Source organism: Typopeltis vanoorti, chromosome 4, assembly GCF_054136105.1.
Source record: "Typopeltis vanoorti isolate ZY-2024b chromosome 4, IOZ_Tvanoo_1.0, whole genome shotgun sequence".
NCBI lineage: Eukaryota > Metazoa > Arthropoda > Arachnida > Uropygi > Thelyphonidae > Typopeltis > Typopeltis vanoorti.
Window position 1 is genome coordinate 78,374,137 of NC_143552.1, and position 26,612 is coordinate 78,400,748.

At 34.2% G+C, this 26,612-nt stretch overlaps 1 protein-coding gene across 1 annotated transcript in view; it reads left to right on the plus strand.

The window, feature by feature from the left end:
- LOC150107429 (cytokine-like nuclear factor N-PAC) overlaps positions 1-25,506 on the plus strand; it is a 421,033-nt gene extending 395,527 nt beyond the window's left edge. The window contains exon 14 of the mRNA XM_090391290.1: positions 24,125-25,506. Within this exon, the coding sequence (XP_090247416.1) occupies positions 24,125-24,199 (75 nt within the window). The 3' untranslated portion in view covers positions 24,200-25,506. The remainder of the gene's footprint in view (positions 1-24,124) is intronic.
- Positions 25,507-26,612: the final 1,106 nt, after the last annotated feature.

Genomic DNA, 26,612 nt, shown 5'->3' on the forward strand with positions numbered 1-26,612 from the left:
TTATAAAATGTGAACAAGTTACTCAAACATGACCTTCCCTTAGTAAACCCATGCTATTCATTGCAAAGTATAGATTTTCAGCCCACCAATTTCTGTATATATGACCAATCTTTTCAGGGATACTGATAAAAGAGTGTTCGCCTGAACTGGCTGTTCCTTTGACTTGGCTGTATAATTTGAGTCTCAGCACAGGGAAAATTCCACAGGATTGGAAAGAATGTATGATAATCCCATTGCACAAGGGTGGTGCTTAGACATGTCAGTCTTTGCACCACCCTTGTGCAATGGGATTATCATACATTCTTTCCAATCCTGTGGAATTTTCCCTGTGCTGAGACTCAGATTATACAGCCAGGTCAAAGGAACAGCCAGTTCAGGTGAACACTCTTTTATCATCCATGCTGATATTCCATTAGTCCCTATTGCCAAATTCATATTCAGTTTATGCAACAGTTCTGGTACCTCTTCCTCATACACCCAAGTTTCTTCATCCACAGTAGAGGTAGTGTTGAGCGCAATGTTGCACATACTAGGTAGATAGTTTTTAACAAAATGGACATTCATTAGTTGAGTGATCTCTTCAGCATCTGCCACCTACATTGATGAGAGCTATTCTTTCATATTTATTCTTCTTTTTATTGAAACATAATGATTGAATGCTTTTGGGTTGTCTTTAGCTTGCAAAGCCAGTTTCTTTTCATACTTGCACTTAGTTTTCCATACAACAGTTGTCCTTCTGGCCTGCACCTTAATTTTCATAACTGACATCATTCTTATGCAGCGTATTCCTTCTACATTATCTTTTTAAGAATCTCCTGCTTAATAAGATTGTACATCTGTTTTGCTCCCATCTTGTCTATTCTTCAGACCCTAGGGGACGCATTCTGATATTGCATCATTGATGTATTTTTTAAATACCTGTCATGCCACTGTTGATATCCTTCCCATCTAGCAACCGATACCATTGGATCAAACCTTTTGGGAACCCCATCTATCCAGGGCAGTTTGACGTGATAAGATTTTGGTTTTTTGGTAATTTCTTTGGACCAAGATGTAGCTTTTTTTTAATATTTGTACACTTTTTTCTTTTAAGATTTGGTATGATCCCAATCTATGATTGATAAGTACAAGAGTCCTAGTGGTGATAATTCATGTTTCTGTTATAATCCATTTGGTCCATAATAACAGTTGAATGTCCTTTGTCCTTTGGTTATAATAATTTATATTATAATTTTTTTTTTTGTTCCTGTGTAAGTTTTTGAGTGCTGATATTTCTTTAGGAAGAAGTTACTGTAGGTGAGCGATCATAGATATCCTTTTCTATGTTAGTCATCATTTTCAAAATTTGTTCTTTCTTGGGAGTGATGGTGAAATTATGCTGATATTCCAGAAAGCCAGTCAACTGCGTGTTAACAGCGTCTTTCGAGAGTGCCTGTGACAATGGATTTGTGACTACTCGTTTTTGCCATTGTTGCAATTAGTTAGTGTTACAATGTTGAAGCACCTCAAATTGTTTTACATGGTGGTCTTTTACTTTTTTTAAGTTCTTTAGTAGCAGTGTTTTTAGAGATGGTGTACAAAATGGACCATAGTTCTGAATTAAGGATTTTCAAAAGTTCTTTTAACTTGGTGATGGCAATGTTAATTTTAGGTAGCTCATGGGTGCTGCCAATCTGTTCTTGGATTAGTGCCAAACTTGTCTGCATGTAAATATGTGTAGTTTAGGCTGAATTAAACTTCTGTATGGATCTTAGTTTGGAATAGTGTTAGTGTCCTGTTATCTCTTTAAGAAAGCCAGCCAATTGAATTGTCTTGATAGTTTTAGTTTCTATTTACTTAGCTGACATGCTTTACATTCAGTTGCTTCTCCATGCAGAATTTGATGATTAATTGTCTAACATCCATTAGGCTTATTTCATGATGCATTTCGTTGTTAACACCTCATTTGATCTTGTTAGACTTCACCTCACTCCAAACAGCTTCAAACTCGCTGCTACATAGAAAACTGTTACAAATATAATATTATCATAGCTGTCTTAACCAGAATTAAATATTATTATCATCTCACCCCCCCCTTCTCTCCTATCTTGTCTATCGTTCTTAAAAATACTTTATCCTTTACACTCAATACCAGTTAGTAGATCTGCCTCTGAGAGCTGGGCTCATTAATGCCAAGTATCTGAAACCACAACATGTTCACCAAAGCAACAAACTCAACACTGTTTTTTTCTTTATACTCCAGCCATAATAAGTTACCTCCATGCTTTCCTGTATACTCTCCTCTGTAGTCTACATTACATAGTTGGATAACTTTCAGATGCTTGTTCATATCTAATGCTTCGAATCAGATAGACACACACAATCAATTTTTCATCAAAATCACCTCGATTATTGATCATATTTGTATCATTAATATAGTTGCATAACTTACACACAGATTCATTCCATTCTTATCATAATCTAGTTTCTCTGTCTCTCTGTATTAGATTTCATACCAATAAATAATTTCTTGAGACTCTTGATCCCAAATGCATTCGAGTGCAGGCTGCCCTCTTATACACCTTTTTCCTTCCGACTCACTCCACACATCCAAGAACTCACAACTGTTATTTCTACACAGCCTACACATCGAATTGTTTGCTATCTTAGCCCTTCTTAATTTTGTGTTATCATATCTAAGTAATGTAATGACTGCTGTCACCTTCTCATTCTTCACTCTCACTTCTTCAAGTTGTCCTTTCATATCCTTTCTCATACTGTATATATCACCAGACAAATCATTTGTTCCTACCAAAACTACTATCTCTTTTCTTTTCTGCTTTTCAGTTATGTTCATTAATTTTTTTATTTTATTTTACTACCTGGAAAACATGAAGTAGTAACACTGTCATCAACTGCATTTCTAATAATTGAATCTCCACACCATATAATATCCTTCTTGTATTGTACCAATTTTTACCTGACTGATTATCATTATGCAATATCTTACCTGAGTCAGTGCTTTCTCCTTTTTGTTTCTCTTTTTGCCTCTCCTTTAACTGGATATTTACAAATGATATTTACAAATTAAAAATATGTAAAAACAATGTATTGTACATTGAGCTCAACTACAATAATTAAGCTTGTTACGGGTAAATTAAACAGAGTGGATAAGTTATATTAATCTGTCTACTGAATTATCAACACAAAATTTGTTCTTAGTCATCTTTTCCCTTCTTTAACATGTTAACTGCCAACTACATGATAATTCGTAGTAAGCGATCTGGTAGCTGCTGTAGTATATAAGTGTAACTAAGGATAGTTGACTTCTGGGAAGAGAACAAAAAATGAAGGCTGGAGTACATGAACAGAAAATTTATTCATTATTAATACTTCCCAGTTAGCAGTATTTATTCGTGGCATTGATGACGATATGAATGTGAATGAAGAACTATTGGATATAGTGCCTATGTCAGGAACAACGACAGGAAATGACTTATATTTCTGTATTGAGAAAAGTCTTGAAAATGCTGATGCAGGCTGTCAAAATTAGTAAGTGCGACTACAGATGGGGTTCCTGCTATGGTTGGTGTTAATGTCGGACTTGTTACAAAACTTCAAATGAAAAAAGAAATGTTGTGTAAGAACAAACTTAAATCATTTCATTGCATAATACACCAGGAATCACTTTGTCCTAAAAAACTAAAGATGAAACATGTCATGAGTGTAGTAATTAAAACAGTAAACTGGATAAGCTCTCACACCTTGAATCATCGACAATTCAATGCTTTGTTGCATGAATTGGATTCACAATACAGCAGTTTGTTATATTATAGAGGTTAGGTGGCTTAGTCGTGGCATCGTTTTAAAAAGATTTTTTGAACTCTTAAAAGAAATTGACATGTTTACTTCATCCAAAGGAAAATTGATTCCTCAGCTTACTGATGAAGATTGGTACAAAGACTTGGCCTTTTTAGTTGACATAATAAGCCACTTAAACACTTTGAATACTGCTCTGCAAGTACGTAAAGAGTTGATATGTCATATGTATGATTTGATTAAGTCATTTCTGGCAAAACTCTATCTTTGGCAAACCCAGTTGGCAAAGAATAATTTAGCCCACTTTCCTACACTTAAATTAATTTCTCGAAATAATAATGATGCTTAAAAGTACATTCCTCAAATTGAAAAATTGAATTTGAAAAGAGATTTTCTGATTTCAACTAGTTTGAAAATGAATTATTATTATTCAGTTCACCTTTTGTAATTAATATTGAAAATGTTGATGAAGAATTACAAATGGAAGTAATTCAACTCCAGTATACTGAACTAAAAAATAAATATAATGAAATTAATCAATTAAAAGAAACACACATATTAACCACAGTGAAAATTATTTAATTGTAAATATTTCATCCTAAGTATCTTAGGACATCATCAGTACAGTAGTTTAAACAATAATAGGAATAACATACTGTTAGGGCGCATGATTACAATAGAATCTCATGAAACGTACGTAACGTGTTACAGAAGTAAAAAAATAAAAATAAAATAAATAAATAAAATAAATAATTATTTAACACAATTTTGTATGACAATTTCCCATACTTTAGGAATAGTAAGAAACGTTGTTGCGGTTTAAGTTTGGTCTGCGTAGTAGGGCTTCAGAACTTTCTTTGTATAAACGTTCATGTTTATATAAAGATCTATATAAAAGTTTAGATTTTTCCCAATGGATCCCATGGTTTGGATTTTCAATTCCGTGTTGAGAGAGGCCAGATTTCTGCGGTTTAAAAAGACGAATGTATTTTTTAAAAAAAAAAAATAATGAAGTTGGCATACCAAATTTTTATAAATACCTCGGCAGTAAATATAAAATTTATTGTGCAAAAATGTTGTCAATCTTTTCAATTATTTTCAATTATGAAACTTAATAAGTCAAAATAAAAAGAGGAGTTAGACAAGGTTGTATCCTTTCACTAAATCTATTTAATATCTATAGTGAGAGTGATGAAAAAGATTGAAAAACAAAAAATAGGAATTAGTATCAATGGTATAAAATACAACGATCTTAGATATGCTGATGATACCATTCTAATAGCAGAAAACAGAAACAAATTAATCAAATTACTGCAGCTACTAATTGAAGAAGGTAAAGAATTTGGATTATATATAAATGTAAAAAACACCAAATTTATGAAAATCTCAAAAGATAGCAGATCCGAGCCAGAAATATTCATAAATAATATGAAAATTGAACATACAACAGAATACAAATATTTAGGCACCTACTTTACTGCAGATGGAAAGCAAGATAAAGAAATAAAAATAAGAACAGCCATAGCTAAAGATGCATTCTGGAAAAATAACGTTCTGTGAGTATCGAGACTAAGAAAAGAATGATAAGAACATTAGTGTGGCCAATTTTCACATATGGAAGTGAGACCTGGATATTCAAGAAGAGAGTAAGGCAACAGATAATTGTCTTTGAAATGTGGTGCTATAGGAGAGCTCTGAAAATCTCATGGACAGAACATGTGACAAATACAGATGTCCTACAGAGAATGAGAACACGGAGATCTTAATTACAGGAAATGATCCAGAGAAAGATGAGATTGGCAGGACATGTACTGAGGTTCAGCAGGACAGAGGATACTAACAGTTTTAGAAGGAAAAATTATGGGAAAAGGATCAAGAGGCAAAAAACGATGGACATGGCTTGAAGATATAAGATCATGGACAGGATCACATGGCTATTATTATTATTATTATTATTATTATTATTATGTGACACCTCCAGGGAGTCCAAAGACTCAAGCGAGCCATTAGTAGCAGAGTCTCTACCAGTCGACCAACCTTTGCTGGCATGCAGAAACAAAAAAGGAGAGCCACCAACAGAGAGAACTGGAAGGACATGGTGCTGCACCCCTCTCACTGAGGAAGCTATATGAAGAAGAAGAAGAATAAGTCAAAGTTCTGCTCACAGATAAACGATTCTAGATTAAATGCAATACTTCATATTGCAACATGAAACGACAAAGCAGATATTGACATGTTAGTACAGAGGAAAAGATGTCAGGTTTCAGGATCAAAATCAAATTAAAAAAAGGACTCGTAGATAAAAATCTTTATTTTTATAAGTCAAAATTATGTATTTAAATAATTTTCTTAAAGTATGAATAAAATATAGTTGAACTTATATTTTCTAAACTTGTTATATCTTTAAAATTTAAATGGTAGTGTAACTGTTTACGTAAGTCGTAAAGGCCTGGCAACAAAAGGGCCTTTGTTAGAGCCTTTCTTTTTTTAGTTATTGTTTTGGTTCACCGAATAATATTGAATACGGCCCACATCAGATATATGTCTAATTGACTGGCCCTTTGCTGTGTTTGAGACCCCTGATTTAGAGTTTCTCTGCTGTGAAGTCAACAGTAATGAGCATAACATCAGTAATTGCTCATCACTCGAAATAATTACATCGATCTTGGGCCACTTTCTATATTATCATTATAAATAATGATAATTTCTTAATATTATTTTATATATTAATATTATAATAAAATATATCTTATAAATAATTAACTAAAGCTATATAATGTGTATTTTATTGGTATATGTATTCTAGAAATATGCAAGAGGAGACTTACATCATGTGTCTCATGGCTAAGTTGGTTTGAGCTATGGAGATTGTGTGATAATCTCCATAGCTCAGTCATTTTCAGCTATGCTCTTTAGTTGGAAATATCTTGGTTCGAATCCGATTAGGATATAATCAGGAATAGTTTTAAAACCGAATAAGAAACTCAAAGATTGGAATCAGAGAGTTTCTTGCCGAATATAGTAAACTATAAAGTATCGGCGACACTAGCGTTAGCAAATGCAAGTGAACCTAGTACGTAGTACAATACCGGATGACTCGTTGCAAAGGTGGGGGAAGTTCAGATCGCTATTCTTAGGTATTTTCCATAATGTAAAAACACATTTCCTAGGAAATGTATGCTGTTATTACATTATGGAGGGAGGTCACTACCCAGACCGGTTTCAGCCTTTTTTGAGGCTTCATCAGTGAGTAGCTAGACCTAATACCGAAGTGTATAGCGAAAAGAACTTATATACTCTGCGAACAAGTTTTCCATACAGGTGCAACCATCTAATAAGCTTCATTTCGGCAATGAAAACATTACTTAAATTAAGGGGATATTAAATCCCACATAGGTTTTAAAACCGAATAAGAAACTCAAAGATTGGAATCAGAGAGTTTCTTGCCGAATATAGTAAACTATAAAGTATCGGCGACACTAGCGTTAGCAAATGCAGGTGATCCTAGTACGTAGTACAATACCGGACGACTCGTTGCAAAGGTGGGGGAAGTTCAGATCGATATTCTTAGGTATTTTCCATAATGTAAAATCACATTTCCTAGGAAATGTATGCTGTTATTACATTATGGAGGGAGGTCACTACCCAGACCGGTTTTAGCCTTTTTTGAGGCTTCATCAGTGAGTAGCTAGACCTAATATCGAAGTGTATAGCAAAAAGAACTTATATACTCTGCGAACGAGTTTTCCAAACAAGTGCAACCATTAAGTTACTACTCACTGATGAAGCCTCAAAAAAGGCTAAAACCGGTCTGGGTAGTGACCTCCCTCCATAATGTAATAACAGCATACATTTCCTAGGAAATGTGTTTTTACATTATGGAAAATACCTAAGAATAGCGATCTGAACTTCCCCCCTTTGCAATGAGTCTTCCGGTATTGTACTACGTACTAGGATCACTTGCATTGGCTAACGCTAGTGTCGCCGATACTTTATAGTTTACTATATTCGGCAAGAAACTCTCTGATTCCAATCTTTGAGTTTCTTATTCGGTTTTAAAACTATGTGGGATTTAATATCCCCTTAATTTAAGTAATGTTTTCATTGCCGAAATGAAGCTTATTAGCTCTTTATACTTAAGTAATATAATTAGGAATTTTCAGTTGAAAGTGAGTTGGCTAGTCTCATTTGAAGGTTAGAAGGTTTTACTCTTGGAAACTCAGGTTTTTCATCCTGCATACTGGCTTGAAGAACATGTCAGTGATATGTTCTTCTAGGCCATAATGCATAATGCAATTAGTATTAACTGCCTTATCAGAGCATTAATCAAGTTTCAATGTAACCAAGTTACTTGGCCATGAGGCCATTGAACCAACCTGATAATGCAATGGAAATTAAAACCTTATGTATTTTATTTCAATAAATATTCAAGAAATGTACAAAAGCTAATTAACAGAATCACATACAAAGTCATTTAACAATGTATGATTGCTTTATTCGTGCTTATTTTATAGTGGAGTGATGACACTCCACTATAAAATCATATACACTTACAGTCATGTGCAACTATATGACTGTAAGTGTTTCACCTTTCAATCATGTAGTTGTTTTATAGTGGAGTAATGATAACATATAGCAGTTAGAATACCTAATTATTAGTGCATCTATATTGACTGACTCATATTAACATTTCATGTATATTGATACATGCACAGGCCTCTGTGGTAAGTATAAAATAAAATAAGAAAGTAAAAAACTACAATTTCCATCAGTTCCATTTTCCATTAGCTTAATATATTCAACTATTGGAATTGTGATCTTTGAATGAGCATTACATAGATTTCTCTTAATCCAGTGCAAGAGGGAGGGTTGGAAGAATTTTTCAGAGCAGAAATAATTTACAAATATCTTTCATATTTATATTTATTTATATAAGTGGCTTTCTTCTAGTACATTTGGTGTATGGTATTTGTGGTTTGGTTATTGAGCGAGGCCTGAGCTGCATAGCATTGGAAGCAGATTTCTTTGCATAATAAGCCAGTTTTCAACTACAGCAATAGAGTGTAGCTTGTACCTTCTTAACTATCATCATCAAATTCCTGATATGTGTCCTCAAGAGGTGTAAAGGATACTGTGACAATGCTATATTGATTAAGTTCACATTTATTACTAATGTCCTGTCATCAATTTTCTTTAAATTACTCTATCACCAGTTAAACTTCATTATTGTCGGACCTTATATTTCTGTCTTCTAGTGCAGATGTCTGACAATAATGATCTGCTAGATCTTGGTCTCTGTAGGGTCTTTTTCCCCTGCCATCTTGGTATCAAACACCTGTTTTGCTAACCTTTTCTCTCTCTCCCATTCTGTTTAGGCCTCCTGCCACCTTAGATAGCTCTGCTCACACATTCTTAAATGTTGACGTTAATATTTAAGAATGCTTAAATGCTAACAGTGTTAAATTTCTTCCTAATATCTTCATTTTTAACGTGTTCACATTGAGGTCATTAGGATGTTCCGGGGTAAGAGAAAACACCATGCCCGAGGCAATTTAATGATTATGTATTGACAGATACACCTTATATCATGCTGGTTCTTCGATTGTAACTAAATCTGCATATGGAAAGGGCAAAAACTAATGTGTTTCTTTTATTATATATTAGCAAAAAAAAAAAAAAATTAAGGAGAATTATTTAAATTAAATTTAAGGAGAATGCTATATTTGGTTGGTGTATTTAAATTACTAAAAGATGTGTGAACCATCATTAATGAGCCATGGAGTGAATAACATGATTCTATAAACTTTAAATATGCATGCATTTATGATGGCATAATTAAAAAAAAAACTTTATGAGGAGAGTGAAAGAGATTTGTGTGCATAATATAAATAACTAGCCAACAATAAACAGCAGCTATATATATATATATATATATATATTTGATAACTCATTAAATAAATATAGAGGGGTGCTAATCCAGTGATTCATCTATTCATGGCAGGAATACACATTGCTTGATGTAGCAGCAAATCATCTTGCAATTTGTTGTGCCTTGTTATGTATGTGCATTTATTTCTATGTTTTATTTATATTTCGCTTTGTTTTCTAAGATTCATTTATTTGCTGATAATCAGTATACACTTTTTATATAGTAATATACACATAAATAATTTCCAGTCAACATTAGAATTAACCACCCATTTGTGAATCCTACATAAACTTATTTTTTATTTTTGTTAGTAGCTCTTCTGTCTTATCAATAATACATATCTTGCATATTCTAGTATTTTTGGAGATCAATGGACACAGTCCACATTTATAATACATTGAAGGATTCATTTTTAAAAAACTTGGAGAAGAACAATCTGGATTCAAGCCAAATAAAGGTTGTCAAGATCAGATTTTCACTTTAAGACAAATAGTTGAGAAATCATGGGAATATGACAAGGATCTGTTCATAAATTTTGTAGATCTGGAAAAGGCATACGACAAGGTGCCCAAAGAAAAGCTTTTCAAAACACTACAATTATATGGGGTGAATGGAACATTATGCAGAGCATTACATAGCCTATAAGTTGTCAGTCAGCATTGGAAGTCTTTCTTCCAATGAAGGAAGCACAGGAAGATGGTTTAATGTAAAATCAGGGGTAAGACAAGGATACACATTATCTCCATTCTTATTCATCATCTATATGGATCATATTATGAAAGAATGTGGCATCAAGCCTGATATTAGAACTGGAGATGTCAAACTTTGTTCTTTGCTTTATGCAGATGAGGTTGTACTCCTAAACACATCTAGTGCAAGTCTCTAGGATTCACTAACTAAATTGAATAACAGCTGTACCAAATTTGGTATGAAAATCAGCCACAAAAAGACCAAAACTAAAAATAGACAGGAGCATAGAAAACTTCAGCTGCATTCTGAATGGAGATCCTACAGAACAAGTAAAATATTTCAGCTATTTAGGCACAGTTTTTAGTGAAGATGGCAGGTTAAATCTGGAAATAGACAACAGAATAAGCAAAGCTAGTATGGTGGGTAGCCAGCTGAATGAATTTATATAGAACAAGAGAGAAATTAGCCAAACCACCAAATCAGTATACAGGACAGTGTTTAAACCACATTTAAGTTATGGATCTGAGAGTTTGGTTAGAAATAAAGCACTTGATCAAAGACTAGAGACACCACAGATATGGAATTTTGAGATAACACTGGCCAACAAAAAAAAAATTTTTTTTCTGCTGATTATGATCTGACACTTGTTTTTTACTAATTTGGGTGCGCTGATTTCAAATATCAAACCCATTTTTCTCTATCAAGTCAGGTTTTTCCTCTATGGCATTTTCTTTTTGCTAATTTGTAAGTTTTTGATAGTTTTAAGGAGGCAGTACTATTTAGAAGATCAAAAAAATCGATTTTTTAATATTATTTTCTGAAAGTATGTACTTTTAAAAATCTGTTCCTAACTTTTTATCAAGAAAAATCAAAAAATTCCCGAAGATATAGCCTATTATTCAAAGCGGTGTGCAGATCAGAATCGGAGCACTCACCGCTCTCGCTTGTTAGTAAACAAATAAATGCATAAGAACCTGCAACGGCACGTACTGGTGCTTTGAATGCGAGAGAGGCCGATAACTGACCCAATACATTTAGGTGATGAAAAGTAGGTGATGACAACTGCCTAAAACAAATGAATGCTATATGCGTCATAGCGGACAAAGAACGATCGAAATCAGTCAATCGTTAATCGATCGTGAAAGTATGATGAGCGCTTATAATGTTTCAATAAAGTCTCTGGGTTTTTTTGTCTTGTTAATTGCATGTTAGTTAGCAGTGAAGAAAATACATCATGTCTACTACTCGAAAATGTGTCAATAGTTTAGATTCCTTCTGCTACCTTTGTGGCAGCTTTACTGTTCCCAGTCAAAGGACAGATATCACTGATTTCATTAAGAAAGTATACTTTGCATACTTTGACGTGAAACATGCAGATCAGGACAATTCATGGGCTCCAAATAAAGTGTGTACGTCATGTGTAGAAAATTACGACAGTGGAGCAAGGGAAAACGCCAAAAATTAGCTTTTCACATTCCAGTGATTTGCCGTGAACCGAAAAATCACGTAGGTGATTGCTATTTTTGTTTAGTTCAGACTTCTGGTTATAATAAGAAGAATAAGAAAAAAATTGTGTATCCAAATCTCGACTCAGCAATTCCGCCAGTTGCTCATTCCAATGAAATAGCCGTGCCAATTTATAAAGGACTTTCTTTACTTGAGAACGAGCATGATCGGGATATGCCAGATGTTCTTGAGGAGCAAGACCCGGACAATGAAAATTTAATTTCTAGTTCTGGACCGCAACGTTTTACTCAAGCGGAATTGAATGACTTAGTTAGAGATTTGGGCCTATCAAAGGAATCATCGGAATTGTTAGCTTCAAGATTAAATGAAAAAAACTTACTGGAGCAAGATACGAAGATAACTTTTTATCGAAGCAGGGAAAGTAATCTTGTACAATATTTTAAACACGAGTGTGGGTTTGTTTACTGTAACAACGTGTCAGGTTTACTAACTGAAATGAGTGTTGTACAGTATCATATCATATTTCCTGTACAGTACCATGAGTGGCGTTTATTTATCGACAGTTCAAGCAGAAATCTCAAGTGTGTCTTACTACACAATGGGAATGTATATGGCTCAATTCCTATTGGCTATTCAGTTCACTTAAAGGAAATATATGAGGACATTAAAAAGGTTCTGAAGTTATTAAAATATACAGACCATAATTGGATCATCTGTGTGGATCTTAAAATGGTGAACTTTTTACTTGGCTTTCAAATAGGATATACGAAGTTTCCGTGTTTTCTATGCTTCTGGGATAGTCGAGCTAGAAACCAATACTGGAGTCAGAAACATTGGCCTCTTAGGATATCCTTAAATGTTGGAAAACAGAATGTTATAAATCAACCTTTAATCAACAGAGAAAAAATCATTTTTCCACCTCTACACATCAAACTAGGTCTTGTGAAGCAGTATGTTAAAGCTTTAGATTTACAAAGTGACTGTTTCCAATACATATGTGAAAAATTTCCACGACTTAGTTATGAAAAAATTAAAGCCGGTGTATTTGATAGACCACAAATTAGAATTTTAATGAGAGACCCAAATTTCATCAACTCTATGAACGAAATTGAGAAAGAGGCCTGGACTTCATTTACGATGGTTGCGAATAATTTTCTTGGAAACAAAAAAGCGTGCAATTACAAAGATCTAGTGGAAACAATGCTTGAAAATTTCCAGCGCCTAGGTTGCAACATGAGCATAAAGCTTCATTTCCTATATAGTCATCTTGATAGATTTCCCGAGAATTTAGGTGCTGCAAGCGATGAACAAGGCGAAAGATTTCATCAAGACTTAAAAACTATGGAAGATCAGTACTAAGGAAGATGGGATTCTCACATGATGGCCGACTACTGTTGGAGTATTCAAAGGGATTGCCAAAACAGAACACACAGCAGAAATTGCTACAAACAAAAATTTATTCCTTGAAACTCATGTGTAAGTAAAATTGTTATTTTTTTATAAATATTCTTGTAATTTTTAATGAATATTGTTAAGTAGTTATGTATCTAATTATCGGCCTCTCTCGCATTCAAAGCGCCAGTAGCCATTGCAGGTTCTTATGCATTTATTCATTTACTAACAAGCGAGAGCGGTGAACGCTCCGATTCTGATCTGCACACCGCTTTGAATAATAGGCTATATCTTCGGGAATTTTTCAAATTTCTTGATAAAAAGTTAGGAACAGATTTTTAAAAGTACATACTTTCAGAAAATAATATTAAAAAATCGATTTTTTGATCCTCTAAATAGTTCTACCTCCTTAAAACTATCAAAAACTTACAAATTAGCAAAAAGAAAATGCCATAGAGGAAAAACCTGACGTGATAGAGAAAAATGGGTTTGATATTTGAAATCAGCGCACCCAAATTAGTAAAAAACAAGTCTCATATAAAAGTCAGCAAAAATTATGTTGGACTGTGTAATTAGGGGAGTGAACCAATGACAGAACCATATTAAAAATGAAGAAATTTTTAATATTAGAAAGGAACTTGACATTATTAGCATTCAAGAATATGTAAGCAGAACTAATCTAAGGTGGTATGGGTGAAGAAAGGTTAGCAAAATAGGTGTTTGAAAAAAATGAATATAAATGACACATTACATTCCTCCACTAAGTTTACATTATTATTAATCTCCTATCAAAAATTTTTCTCAAAATCAATGTATTACTTGTGAGAACTCCAATATTATCATATATATATTGTGCTTATAAGGCCCTTCTGACTGAATCAGTAGATTGATTTGGAGGAAAATTGTTGATAGGAGATTAAAATAATGTGAACTTAGTAGAGGAATTTAATGTGGCATTTATGTTCATTTTTTCTTATTGGAATGGCGTGCCTTGTTTCTCCTATGTTAGGTAGGTTACAGGTGCACTGAATTTTGTAAAACACCTGGGGGGCAGGGACGAGGGATGCAAAGTATGGAAGAGGATCTTTGGATGAGCTGAGTAAATTTCTTAATTTTTCAGGTTTGAAGGAGAATTTTTATTTATGTAGTATTCTATCTATTTTTTCTGATATGCCCCTAATGTATGGTATGTCTATGGCACTCTTGTAATCTTTTTTTGCTTTTAATGGTATTTTTATAGAGGATCTTGTGAATTGTTTTTTTATTATAGCCTTTTTTTTTTGCAAATGTTTGGCTAATAATTTCATATTCTTTGTTCAGAGCCTGCTCATTGGAACAAATTGTTAGGACTTTGTGTTGGATGGTAGTATGATTTTTATGTATGTATTGGCCTGTGTGTGTGTGTGTGTGTGTGTGTGTGTGTGTGTGTGTGTGTGTGTGTGTGTGTGTGTGTGTGTGTGTGTGTGTGTGTGTGTGTGTGTGTAGGTCTGAGTAGAGTGTGAAGGAGGGGCAGGGAAAATGTGTGGCAAGTGTGTCTAGAAAAGGAAAAGAGTTATTGTTTTCGATCTCGATGATGAATTGGATACATTTGTGTTTGTTCAGGTGGCCTAGGAATGTATTTAATGTTTTGCAGCCTGGGGCCAAGTGGTAAAAATATTATCAACATATCTGAGCCAGACTTTGAGGCTTGAGGCTTGCTGAATCTAGAGCTCGTTGCTTAAAGTTTTCCATCTAAAAGTTAGCTGGTGGGAGGGAGTGGTGATCCCATGTCCACGTCTTCTTTTTGTAGGTAAAAATTCTTTTGCCACATAAAATACTCGGAGCAAAGTACATGGGCAAGAGGGCCGTGATATGAGGTGGAAATATATGTTCTGTACAGGAAGAATACTATCATTGATCGGGACATCAGTGAAAAGGGCAGTTATGTCAAAGCTGACTAATAAATCTTCATCATTGAGTGTGATGTTAATTTTTTTTATGTAGGAGGGAGAATGACTTGCTAACTCCTTGAATGTAGCCACTAGTTTCTTGGCTATGTGATAATTGGAACTGCCAATTCCTTCAACTATCAGACATAGTGGTGTGTTTTGTGTATTTTTGGCAGGCCATAAATTCTGGGAGCATGGGCAGGCATAATGTGGTATTAGTTTTTTTTAATTGATTCCTCTGGCCACATGATCACTGATTTGATTAATTCTGTTGTTTTCTTTTTGATGCTGTTTGTAGGGTCGTAGTTAACCATTTGGTACTTGTTGTGGTTGGATACCAGTCGGGTCATTTTTTCCAGGTATGCTGTCCAATCAAGGATGGCAGTAGCATGTCTTTATCTGCTTTGGCAATAACAATGTCTTTTTTCTTAACAATGGTTATTTCTTAAAGATTTAAAGGCTAACTTTTCCTGCTTTGGTTAAATTGCTTGTTTACTTGACCACATTGGTGTGAAAGTGTAGTTCAGGCCTTTTTTTTATTTTTTCTTCAGAAGCAAGAGTTCTCCTTTGTTAAGCTTGTAACTGGATGTGTTGATAACTTGACATTGGTCCATGGGGTGGTTGGTTTCTCCTAAATGTTCTAATTTCAAAAAAAGCAGAAAGAAGCATCTGTCTTAGTGTATACCATAAAACCACTCATACAGTTTGTTACCTACATTTCTCTTCGTTGCACCATATATTACAAAAATTAGGTATTATAGATACACTGAAAAAAAGGGTGATCTCTATTATGAGAGATGAAGGAACACTAAAAGAAGAATTACATTATCTACTTCTTCTCCACAACAGATCAATGACACATTCACTACAGGACTTCAGTTTCCATCCTTTATACTGGCAAACTTTCTTGCAAAATCGCCAGTCTCCTGACATCTCATGACATAAGAGTGACCTTCAAACCAATTTTGATACAAGCTCTTTTACGTTCACCTCAGGACCACCACCCTTTTAACAAACATCCTGGAGTTTTCAATATTCTAGGTTCTAGTGGCCTTGCTTACATAGGGTAAACATCTAGAAATTTGGAAATTAGGCAAAAGGAGCATATTGGAGGCGTCAATAACAACAAAGAAGACAGCTCAGGCCAGGTGTTCATTTCCCCCACACTCACCACAGTTTTGAATGGGACAAGAGCTCTATGCCATAAATAGAAGACATCTTCAGCATCTGCAACATCAAAAAGACTACGATGGTAATCCACTCTCAACAGAAACCAAGGAATGATTTTATGTGATATTTGGAAGTCACTTATCAGATCTTTCAACACATCAGACTTTAACTTTTCTGCCAGCTATCATGCACAACTGCCGAACAATGACTGACCCATGCTCCATGTGTTTCTGTTTTTATTTTTGTGTAACAGTTCCTACATATTCAGCTTTTAGTTATGTAATGGTTCATGTTTACCACTTATTGTATATTTGTTTGTTCTTCTAACCCAGAAGAGACTACTAGCATGTGTGGCAAAACTAATAGGTTTAATTAAATAACTATTATGACCTATTAAACCCAGTGTTAGTTATTTTTTGTTACATCCTCATTTTTCAGCCCAAAGTACCAACCTATTCAAATCCTCATGTAACAACAACACATCAGAATTTTCTGACTTTACTCTTCCTAATTTAGCATCACCAGCAAACAACTGAATATCTCCATTCACACTGTGAACTATATCATTGATATATAAGTTAAACAGCAGTGGTCCCAGAACAGAACCCTGAGGCACCTGACTTATATGTACAACTGAATGTTATACAAAACTAGATTAACCTCCCTTCTGGCCAATGTGAATGAAATAGTGACACCAAATTGCACTTCTTATCCATGTTATTCAATGGGTTTTAGAGCTTCGTATCCAGATTTATCTGGACGTCTATAGACGTCGTGGCCAGTTGGGGGATTAAAAGAAAAAGAAAAAAAAAAAGAAATGAAGACATACTGAAAAAAGTAAACCAAATAGCAATAATGGAAATGATAGAAAGATACAGACACAAGTGGAAAGAGCATCTAGAATGAATGGCCTATGATAAAATATCCAATAAGATGACGAACTACAAACCAAAGAGTCAAAGAAACAGGCAGACTAATGAAATGCTGGACTCAGCCCAGTGGTTCGTTAGTCTTGCCTAGATTCATGAAAGGAGGGGGGGATGAGATTTTTTCTCCCTTCCATTTCAGTGTTTTGTTTTCCAAGTTCATCACTATGTTTGTATTGTACATAATATCTTGAGACTGTACCACTCCAAGATATTTGTTATTTACATATTTTATGTTCTGCAAAATTGCATTCTACATATAAATCGGAAAAGTTATAAATATTGGGACTTTTATGATTTTCAGTATAGTTATTCCGGTTTTGTGACAACATGTTTATTAAAGAAAACTGTTTTTAAAACTAAACAAGTTCTAAAAACAACATCCAACAAGTTTCATTAGTCATCAGACTAACATCTTCAGGGCTAAAGAGAAATAAAAGTTTAAATCACAAACTACTAGAAATTACGGAAATTAGTTCATTTGTTGGTATTGTGAACATCTAAGAAGTTTGTTAAAAAACCACAGAAACTCTGCAGGAATTTTATGATTTTGTTATATTTTATTTTTAACTTTTTTTTTAACATTCTTTAACATTTACTTTTTTATGATTCATGGTAAATATTTTGAGACTTCATAATGTAAATAAATTTTATGGCAGCATAATGGATTTTGGTTTGAGGATACATAGTGGTTGGTCGGCAAATTTAGTGCTCCTGTAAAGTTGGTGATTTTTGTCTGTTTTTATTGTGTTTTCCCTTAGAAAATTAGTGTTTTGTAGTATACTAGTGTAGATTTTAGTGTTTTATAGTGTATTTAGTATTTTATCATATATTTTTATTAATATATTTTAATATTTAGTATAAGTTTAAAATGGTGCCAACAAAAATCAAGAAAGGCAATTCTAAAAAAAGCACTGCAGGCAAGAACAAGAAGGTTAGCCCTGCCAATGAGGTTATTGTGTACATGGAGGAGGTTAACAAAAATGAATTAACTGACAAAATAGAGAGGTTGAAGCAGATCATCAGAGAGACAATGCAGGAATTGTAAAAAGTTGAGAGACATTTAAATGAGCATAGGGAGAAAAAGTAAAATGAACAGGAAAATAAGAAACGACAAAGTAAGGAAACAGGTAAGTCAGGAAATAACGAAAATCAGGTAAGTGACGTTGTTAGTAAAAAGAAAGAAGTTATTTGGTATGGTGACAGTATAATAAAACATGCTATAGATGAGAGAGTTATAACATCAAGTTTTCCTGGAGCGAAAATTAAAAATATAATGCAAGTAATTCAAAAACAGAAAAGAAAAGTAAATGAAATTGTAGTTGTAGTAGGTACGAACGATTTAACTGGCGATAAGTTCAGTATGAGAGAGGACATGAAAGGGTTGCTGGAAGAGGCAAGAGTGAAGAGTGAGAAAGTGAAAATTGTTAGTATTTTACCTCACTATGATAAAAATGAATTAAAAAGAAGGGCTATGATGGCAAACGATTTGATGCGTGGGCTGTGTAAAAAGAATGGATGTGAGTTTTTGGATGTGTGGAGTGAGTTTCAGGGAAGATTGGATTTGTATAAGAGAGATGGCCTACACCTGAATGCATTGGGTATCAGGAGTCTGGAAAAACTAATAACTGGTTATGAGACTTGACACAGAGAGTCAGGGGAAACTAAATTATAAAGGGAGAAATGGTGTGAATGTGAGTGTAAGAGCGACAATGGTATATAACTGTGTTAATGATGGGAATGGGCTTTGTCATGGAAATGTTGACGAGGCGAGAACGATTTCAGGTTTGTGTTTGTCCGGTTCGAACCCATCATATGCGTGCAAAGATGTTTACATGTGTAAGGCATTAGAGAAGAAGAGAGATCTGCAAGTTGTCCAACGTGTCAGGCAGACTGCAAACCAGAGTATACAAAAGAACATGCAGGTAGGTATGTCTGTACACGAATGCTAGGAGTATGCCTTAGTCAATATGTTGCGACCTCAGATTGTAGGAATTAGTGAGATCTGGCTATCAGAATCAAGTGTCATGGGTACAGTATTTTTAGGAAGGATAGGAGAGGAGGGGGCGTGCTGCTAATGATATTGGATGACTTAAATCCAGTTAGAGTTGAGACCTATGAATGTAGTAATACAACTAACAATATTTCATGTGGCACCGAATTTGAAGCCATCTGGTGTGAGATGGAATCTAACAAGACAAATTACATAGTGGGGTGTTGTTAGAGACCTGGTGGATCAGTTGCTGGTAATGAAGAAATGCATCACCAAATAGAAAAGATGAGTGCAAAAAGAGTAATCATAATGGGAGATTTTAATTATCCAAATATTGATTGGGTAGCAGTAGAATCTCATGAGAAGAATGAAAATGCATTTATTGAGCTGTTGCGGGACAACTTCCTCAAGCAGCATGTGACAGAAGGAACTCAAGATCAAAGAGTGTTAGATTTGATTATAGTGTCAGACAGCGTTTCAATTAAAGACGTAACTATTCTGCCTCCAGTTGGTGACAGTGATCATGCGGTACCCACTTGGAAAGTGACTAAGTTTATGAATGTTCCATTCAGAAAAGGTTACATGCTGAACTACAAAGCAGGAAATTATGACCAACCGAGGAGTATACTGAGTTCAGTGGAATGGGATCGGTTGCTGGATGGAAAGAATATTGACAGTGCATGGGAAGCATTTAAACAATACTTAAATGATGTGATATCAGAATGTGTCCCGAGAGTTTGAAGAATAGATAGAGTAGGAGTCAAATGGATGTGTAATCTTATTAAGCAAGAGATTCGTAAGAAAAGGACGATGTGGAAGGAATACCATTTGCTTAAGGATGATGTCCATTATGAACGTTATAAACAGCAAGCTAGAATAGTCACAACTGTTGTACAGAAAGCAAAGTCTGATTATGAAAAGAAACTGGCTCTACATGCTAAGGACAACCCACAAGAATTCTATCGATATGCTTCAAGTAAAAAAATGAATGAATATGATAGAATAACTCTTCTAAATCCAGATGGCATGAGGGTTACAGATGCAGAAGAGGCTGTTCAGTTAATGAGTGCCCATTTCATTAAAGCTATCAACCTGGTGAATGCAACACTGAGCTCACTGTTACCTCTTCTCTAGATGAAGAAATGCAGGTGTGTGAGGCCAAGGTATTAGAGCTGTTGCACAAACTGAATAAAAATTCAGCAATAGGGACTGATTGGAATATTAGCACGTGTGCTCAAAAAGTGTTCAGCTGAACTGGCCATTCCTTTGACCAGGATGTTTAATATGAGTTTCAGAACCAGGAAGATTCCGCAGGAATGGAAGGAATGTGTGGTAATTCCATTGCACAAGGGTGGTGCAAAGACTGATGTATCCAACTATCGACCAATTAGTATCTCTGGAGTGGTGGTGAAGATTTTGGAAAAATTGGTTAGGGCCAGCATTAAGAAATGGGTTGACAGTGAATCTCTACTTTGCAATGAACAACATGACCTTGCCTTTACTAAGGCAAGGTCATGTTTTAGCAACTTGCTCACATTCTATAACAATGTTACCATTGAACTAGACAAGGGGGGGGGGGGGAATGGATACGCCATGATACTTTTGGATTTTGCTAAGGCTTTTGACAGAATACAGCATGCCAGACTGCTGCATAAATTGGAGAAAATGGGTTTAGGTTATACAATATTAGCATGGATAAGAGGATGGCTGACTGACAGATATCAAAAAGTGGTGTGTGTGTATATACAGGGTGTTCGGGATAAATTTGACATATTTATAATTAATTATATTTTTCCGTAAGTTACATGTATTAACACACACTTCTCTTCATTTAAAAGTTTGGACCCTTCTTCATTCATATACAAGATGTCAGAAAGGATGGATAGCTGGAACCCACCTGAATCATGGAAGAGAATAACTTGTATCATGATGATTCGTGCCCGCCATCAAAATAAGGATATTACGACTGCTGCCCAATGCTCCCTGAATACAGTAAAAACAATCAGGCATGAACTAGAGACTTGCAATGGTGACTACGAGGATGTAGCAAGAAGAAAGATCCCTAGCAGACGATCTGATTGCGTTCGTACAGCAGAATTCCTCGCAAATCTGCAGGAACAGGTGTTGAAGAACCCTGGCATTGGAATTCGGGCTTTGTTCGTGGAGTTGCTAACTGTAGTCAAGCCCTGGATAACAAGGGTAGCCAATGGTAGGCCGTATGTATGGCAGCAGGATTCGGCCCCTTGCCACACCTCTGGGAAAAGTCAAAAATGGTTGTCTGAAAATTTCTACGACTTCACCAGTCCAAATGTTTGGCCTCCAAACTCCCCAGACCTTAACCCCATGGATTATTTTGTATGGGGCGCAGTTGAAAAAGACACCAATCGCACTTCCAGTAATACAAAAGCCCAGTTAATGGATAAAATTAAAACAGTTTTTGCGGCCCTTCCCAGGGAGACTGTAGCATCAGCTTGTTCGAGGTTCCGAAGCAGAATTGAAGCTGTGATCGATGCTAATGGTGGTTATTTTGAGTAAATCTTGTTGATAGTATTGTAATTAACTCTGCCTGTAATGTTTTTTTGTCAATTCATTAAATTTAATAGATACAAAGAAGATTTTCTTTTTCCTTACGAAACTGTCAAATTTATCCCGAACACCCTGTATATACGGGGGATCTGAGTCTGCAAGGTTGAAGGTAACAATTGGTGTACCACAAGGATCAGTGGTACGCCATGTGGCAAAGATTGCAAATACAACTCAAAAGATAATTGCAATGATGAAACGAATGTTCACATGGAAAGATAAGGATGTTATTTTGCCTCTTTACAAGGCCTTGATAAAACCTCACTTGGACTATTGTGTGCAGGTCTGGTCTCCTGGTTTCTGTTGTGATTCTGATATATCGGGGGGGGGGGGGGGGGGGGGGAGAGAGAGTACAAAGAAGAGTGTTAAAAATGATATCAGGATTGTGGAATACTGATTATAAAGACAGATTGAAATTTTGTAGACTGCAGACACTAGCAAACAGGAGAAAGAAGGGTGATATGATTGAAACTTACAAACTTTTGAAAAAGGGTCATAGAGGATTTCAGTTGGTGGAATTTTTCAATTTATGGAGGGTGGGGGAAAGGACGAGAGTGCATCCTTGGAAGCTGAGAATGAAAGCCACCAAGAAGGGTGTGAGGGCTAGATTTTTCTCTCAGAGTGTGGTACGTGATTGGAATGGATTGCCATTGGATGTTGTGAGTGCAACTAGTGTGAATGAATTCGAGAATAAGTATGATAGCTGGTGTGTGTGTGTGTGTGTGTGTGTGTGTGTGTGTGTGTGTGTGTGTGTGTGTGTGTGTGTGTGTGTGTGGCCTCCCTCGATGAGTCTCTGACTCCCTGGAGGTTTCCCTTAATAATAATAATGTAAGCTAAAATAAAAACACAGCCAACACCAATAAAGTACCTACAGCAAATACAACAAGCTTTAATGTGGTTGTTTGGGACTTTTATGATTTTGTTATGTTTTTTTTTTTTTTTTTTTTTTTTTTTTAACATTTACTTTTTTATGATTCGTGACAAATATTTTAAGACTTCATGATATAAATAAATCTTATGGCAGTATGATGTAAGCTAAAATAAAAATACAAGTAGCACCACTAAAGTACCTATAGCAAATGCAACAAGCCTTAGTATGGTTACATAAGATAAGGGGAAACTTCTTTCCTTCACTGCATTTGTTATGACATGTAGATTAGGAATTTTTCTACTTTAGATGATTGATGCTGTTCTTTCCAAAGCTAAATTATTGGCAAAACATCAGCCAGATACCAAAGCCGAACCAAATATTTCATATATCCTTAACTTTTGGGGCTTCTAATAAGCAGGGCTATGATCTCACACCAGGTGATGAAATTCATCTCTCACATAAAGACAATCACAAACTTTCATGTCTGCAGTGGAATTCAGACCCATAGCTTATTGGGTGGAGAGCAGATATGTTAACTACTCTTGCAATCAGACACACACACACACACACACTTGTATTATCACTAAAATCAATTCTTTCAATAATCAGATTACATTTTTGATCATGTCTCTTTTTTTTTATTTTCATGTTTTTCAGCCTTTATAATATTAGTTTTATGTTATTTTTATCTCTTGAAATATTTAAGACTTCTTTGAAATTTGTCATGTATTAAATAATACATGCTTGACTTTCACATAATCATAAAACAAATGATGTGGGAAAGCAAGAATGGAGATAGAAAGATATTTCCATTGCAGTCGAATGGATATGTGATGCTCAAATACCAAAAGAATTCTTTTTTTTTTTCTTTTTTTTTTCTTTTTTTTTTTCTTCTATGAACAATTGATATTAATATTAGTATTATTTCTGGGTGAGCCTTCATGGAATCTGTAGACTCATTGTAAGAAACAAGCTCTCACAAACCATGATACATTTCATACCTAGCTTCAAAAACATTCAGTGTTGTAGCATTTTCCACTCACTCCAGTAATACATTCTACTTGTTCACCATTTTCACTGCAAAAATTCTCTTTTTAGCTTCCTTACTTACATGATCCTTACATACTTTCCAGCAATGACTGCTCATTCTTTCATCACCTGTTATCCTATGCAGTATCTCTTTTATATATTTACCTATTAGCTTCTCTCTCTCCAACTTGTGTCTCAATCATGTTACTTCCATTCCTCTTGAGGCCACAGCTAACTGGCTGCCAACTTCTGCTGTATAATTTTATTATATGTTATCTTCGATTTATTCATTATGCATCAACATTTATAATATAAAGATATGCTTATTTTTTTTTTCCTCCCCATTAGGTGTTTAAGCATGCCAAAAGACTCAGCTATGGTGAGCATGATGTATCTGCAGTTTACCTTCGAGCAAGGTTTTGAGTTTTCCCATAGCTCTTTCCATTGCACACTGGAAAGTAATTTGAAGATAAAGAAAATAGCAATATCTGCTTCTTCCTAAAATTACTCAATATTTGTTCACAGAACTGTAAAAAGTATACTAGTAAGGCAATCAGGTAACTTTTACCTTATATCAGAAGTGTCTCAAAGATGTGGTTGCTCACTTCTTTATTTGCATTGTTTTTCTGAATTACCCATTGAGTCAGTCATATTATTATTGTTTATATACAGTTTCATAATAGATTTTATTTGTGTGTGTGTGTGAGTGTGAGCGAGAACATCCTTTTTTACAAGCATATAATTCATTTTCTCTCCCTGTCCTCAATTAAAAAGTCATTGGTGTACTAATTAGTAATATTTCAGAAAATAAATTGCATGTACTGCAAATGTGGTGCATTTTGAAGCAATTTTAAAATATAAAAAATCTTAGGCAAATATTTAATCATTACTCTTGTCTGAAATTTAAAAAAATACTGCTGCATACTGCTATATGTATGTCAGACATTAGATTTTTGCATTTTAACTATATTGCAATACATTAAGTTTAGACTTTTAATTGGCATAACTGCTAATTAAATGCTTCATTTAAATGATGAATAATATAATCTGTTGGCTGCAGTTCAGTGTGATCATTAGAAAACAATGTAAAATGGTCAGATAAGGAACCAAAATTCTTATGGAAATGTCTTGCATGTACTGAAGACTTGCCTTGGTTAAATAATAGATTTTGTACAGCAGATGACTTATGGAAGAAGAAAGAAAACATAGATTGAGAAAAGAAAGTGTTATAGAAAAGTAGTACATAAGTTAGATGTTATTATAATTTGTGACTCTTTTCTTTGATTATCACACACACACACACACACACTTAATGACATGAAAGAAAAGAATCTGATATGGATATCTTACCACTCAGAGGTTCTTAATTCAATTTAAAGGAGTAAATTACTCAACTTGTAAAATCATTAATTTCTACCTTGCTCAACCAGGAAAAACTAATTTTTTTGTCTCAAAAAAGAGACAGACCAATCCTCCCAATGCAAGGCATAAACAGCCATAACCCATAATACATCATAGTTTGAATTGTCATTGCACTAATCTAAACAACTAGCTCACTGTAGTTAATTACCCATTCAGTTGTGATAGTTTTATATTGGTCATTTTGTTTCTCTCTCTCTCTCTCTCTCTAAAACTTAATTTAATATTTAATTTCTTGCAAATGGGGAAAAAACTCATTGTAATTTTTTTTAAAAAAATATTTTTTTAATAAATAGGTTTATTCCGTGTAATAGCAGTATTTATATGAGTCCATTTAAATATTATCATTTTTTAATTTTCATGTATTTTTGGTTTTCCATGCATGGTTTCCTCTGGGTTAATAAAAAAATTAAAATACAAAAAAAAAAAAAAATATATATATATATATATATATATATATATATATATATATATACACATGGTATGTTTTCATAGTGTCTGTGCAATATTATATCTTACTATAATAGTAATAATAATAAATAAAACTGTACAAAAGTGCAGATGAAAATTTTAATGAAAGACCTCTGAAATTCTTTAACACAGTCTAGATTTCTGGAAAAACTCCAAACTCTTGGAAAAGCACTGGTTATCCCAATTTATAAAAAGAAATCAAGATGACTGTAGGGGAATCATATTACATCTTATTACCCTATAGTTATAAGACAATAACTATAGTAGAATTAGAATTAGGTACAAAATGTACGCAGGAATATTAAAAAAAGAAACTAAACAGTATTGTAGAGAACAAGCTACTAGTAGAACAGAATGGGAGAAAAAGGCCTCTCCTGCATAGACTCAATTTTCATTCTAAAAATATTAATTGAAAAGCGAAGGGAATTTCAAAAAGAAACACATTGATTACCCTTATTGATTACAAAAAAGCTTCTGATAAATTAATAGACAAAAGTTATTTAAAATATTAACTGTAAATATATCAAACCAGATCTTATAGTCTATTCAAGAAATGTACACAAGAAATAAAATAGCAGTTAAATTAGAACAAATATCAGAATGGAAAGATATATCAAGAGGAGTACAGCAAGGATGTACCTTATCACCTCTGCTTTTAAATATATATATATATATATATATATATATATATATGAAATTATAACAATCTGGAGACAGCATAATCCATTTGGTATACACCCACAAATAAAGATAGATACACTATTATTTGCAGATGATCAAATGTATTAGCTACATCAGAAGATAATCTACAGATATCGGTAGAATCATGAAATGAAATTTAAGAGCAATATAATATGAGAATATCAAAGAGTAACAACAAAAATAATGGCTTTCAAAGGAGAAAATCCAGTGAGAAATAAAATAGTGATAGATAATAAAATATTGG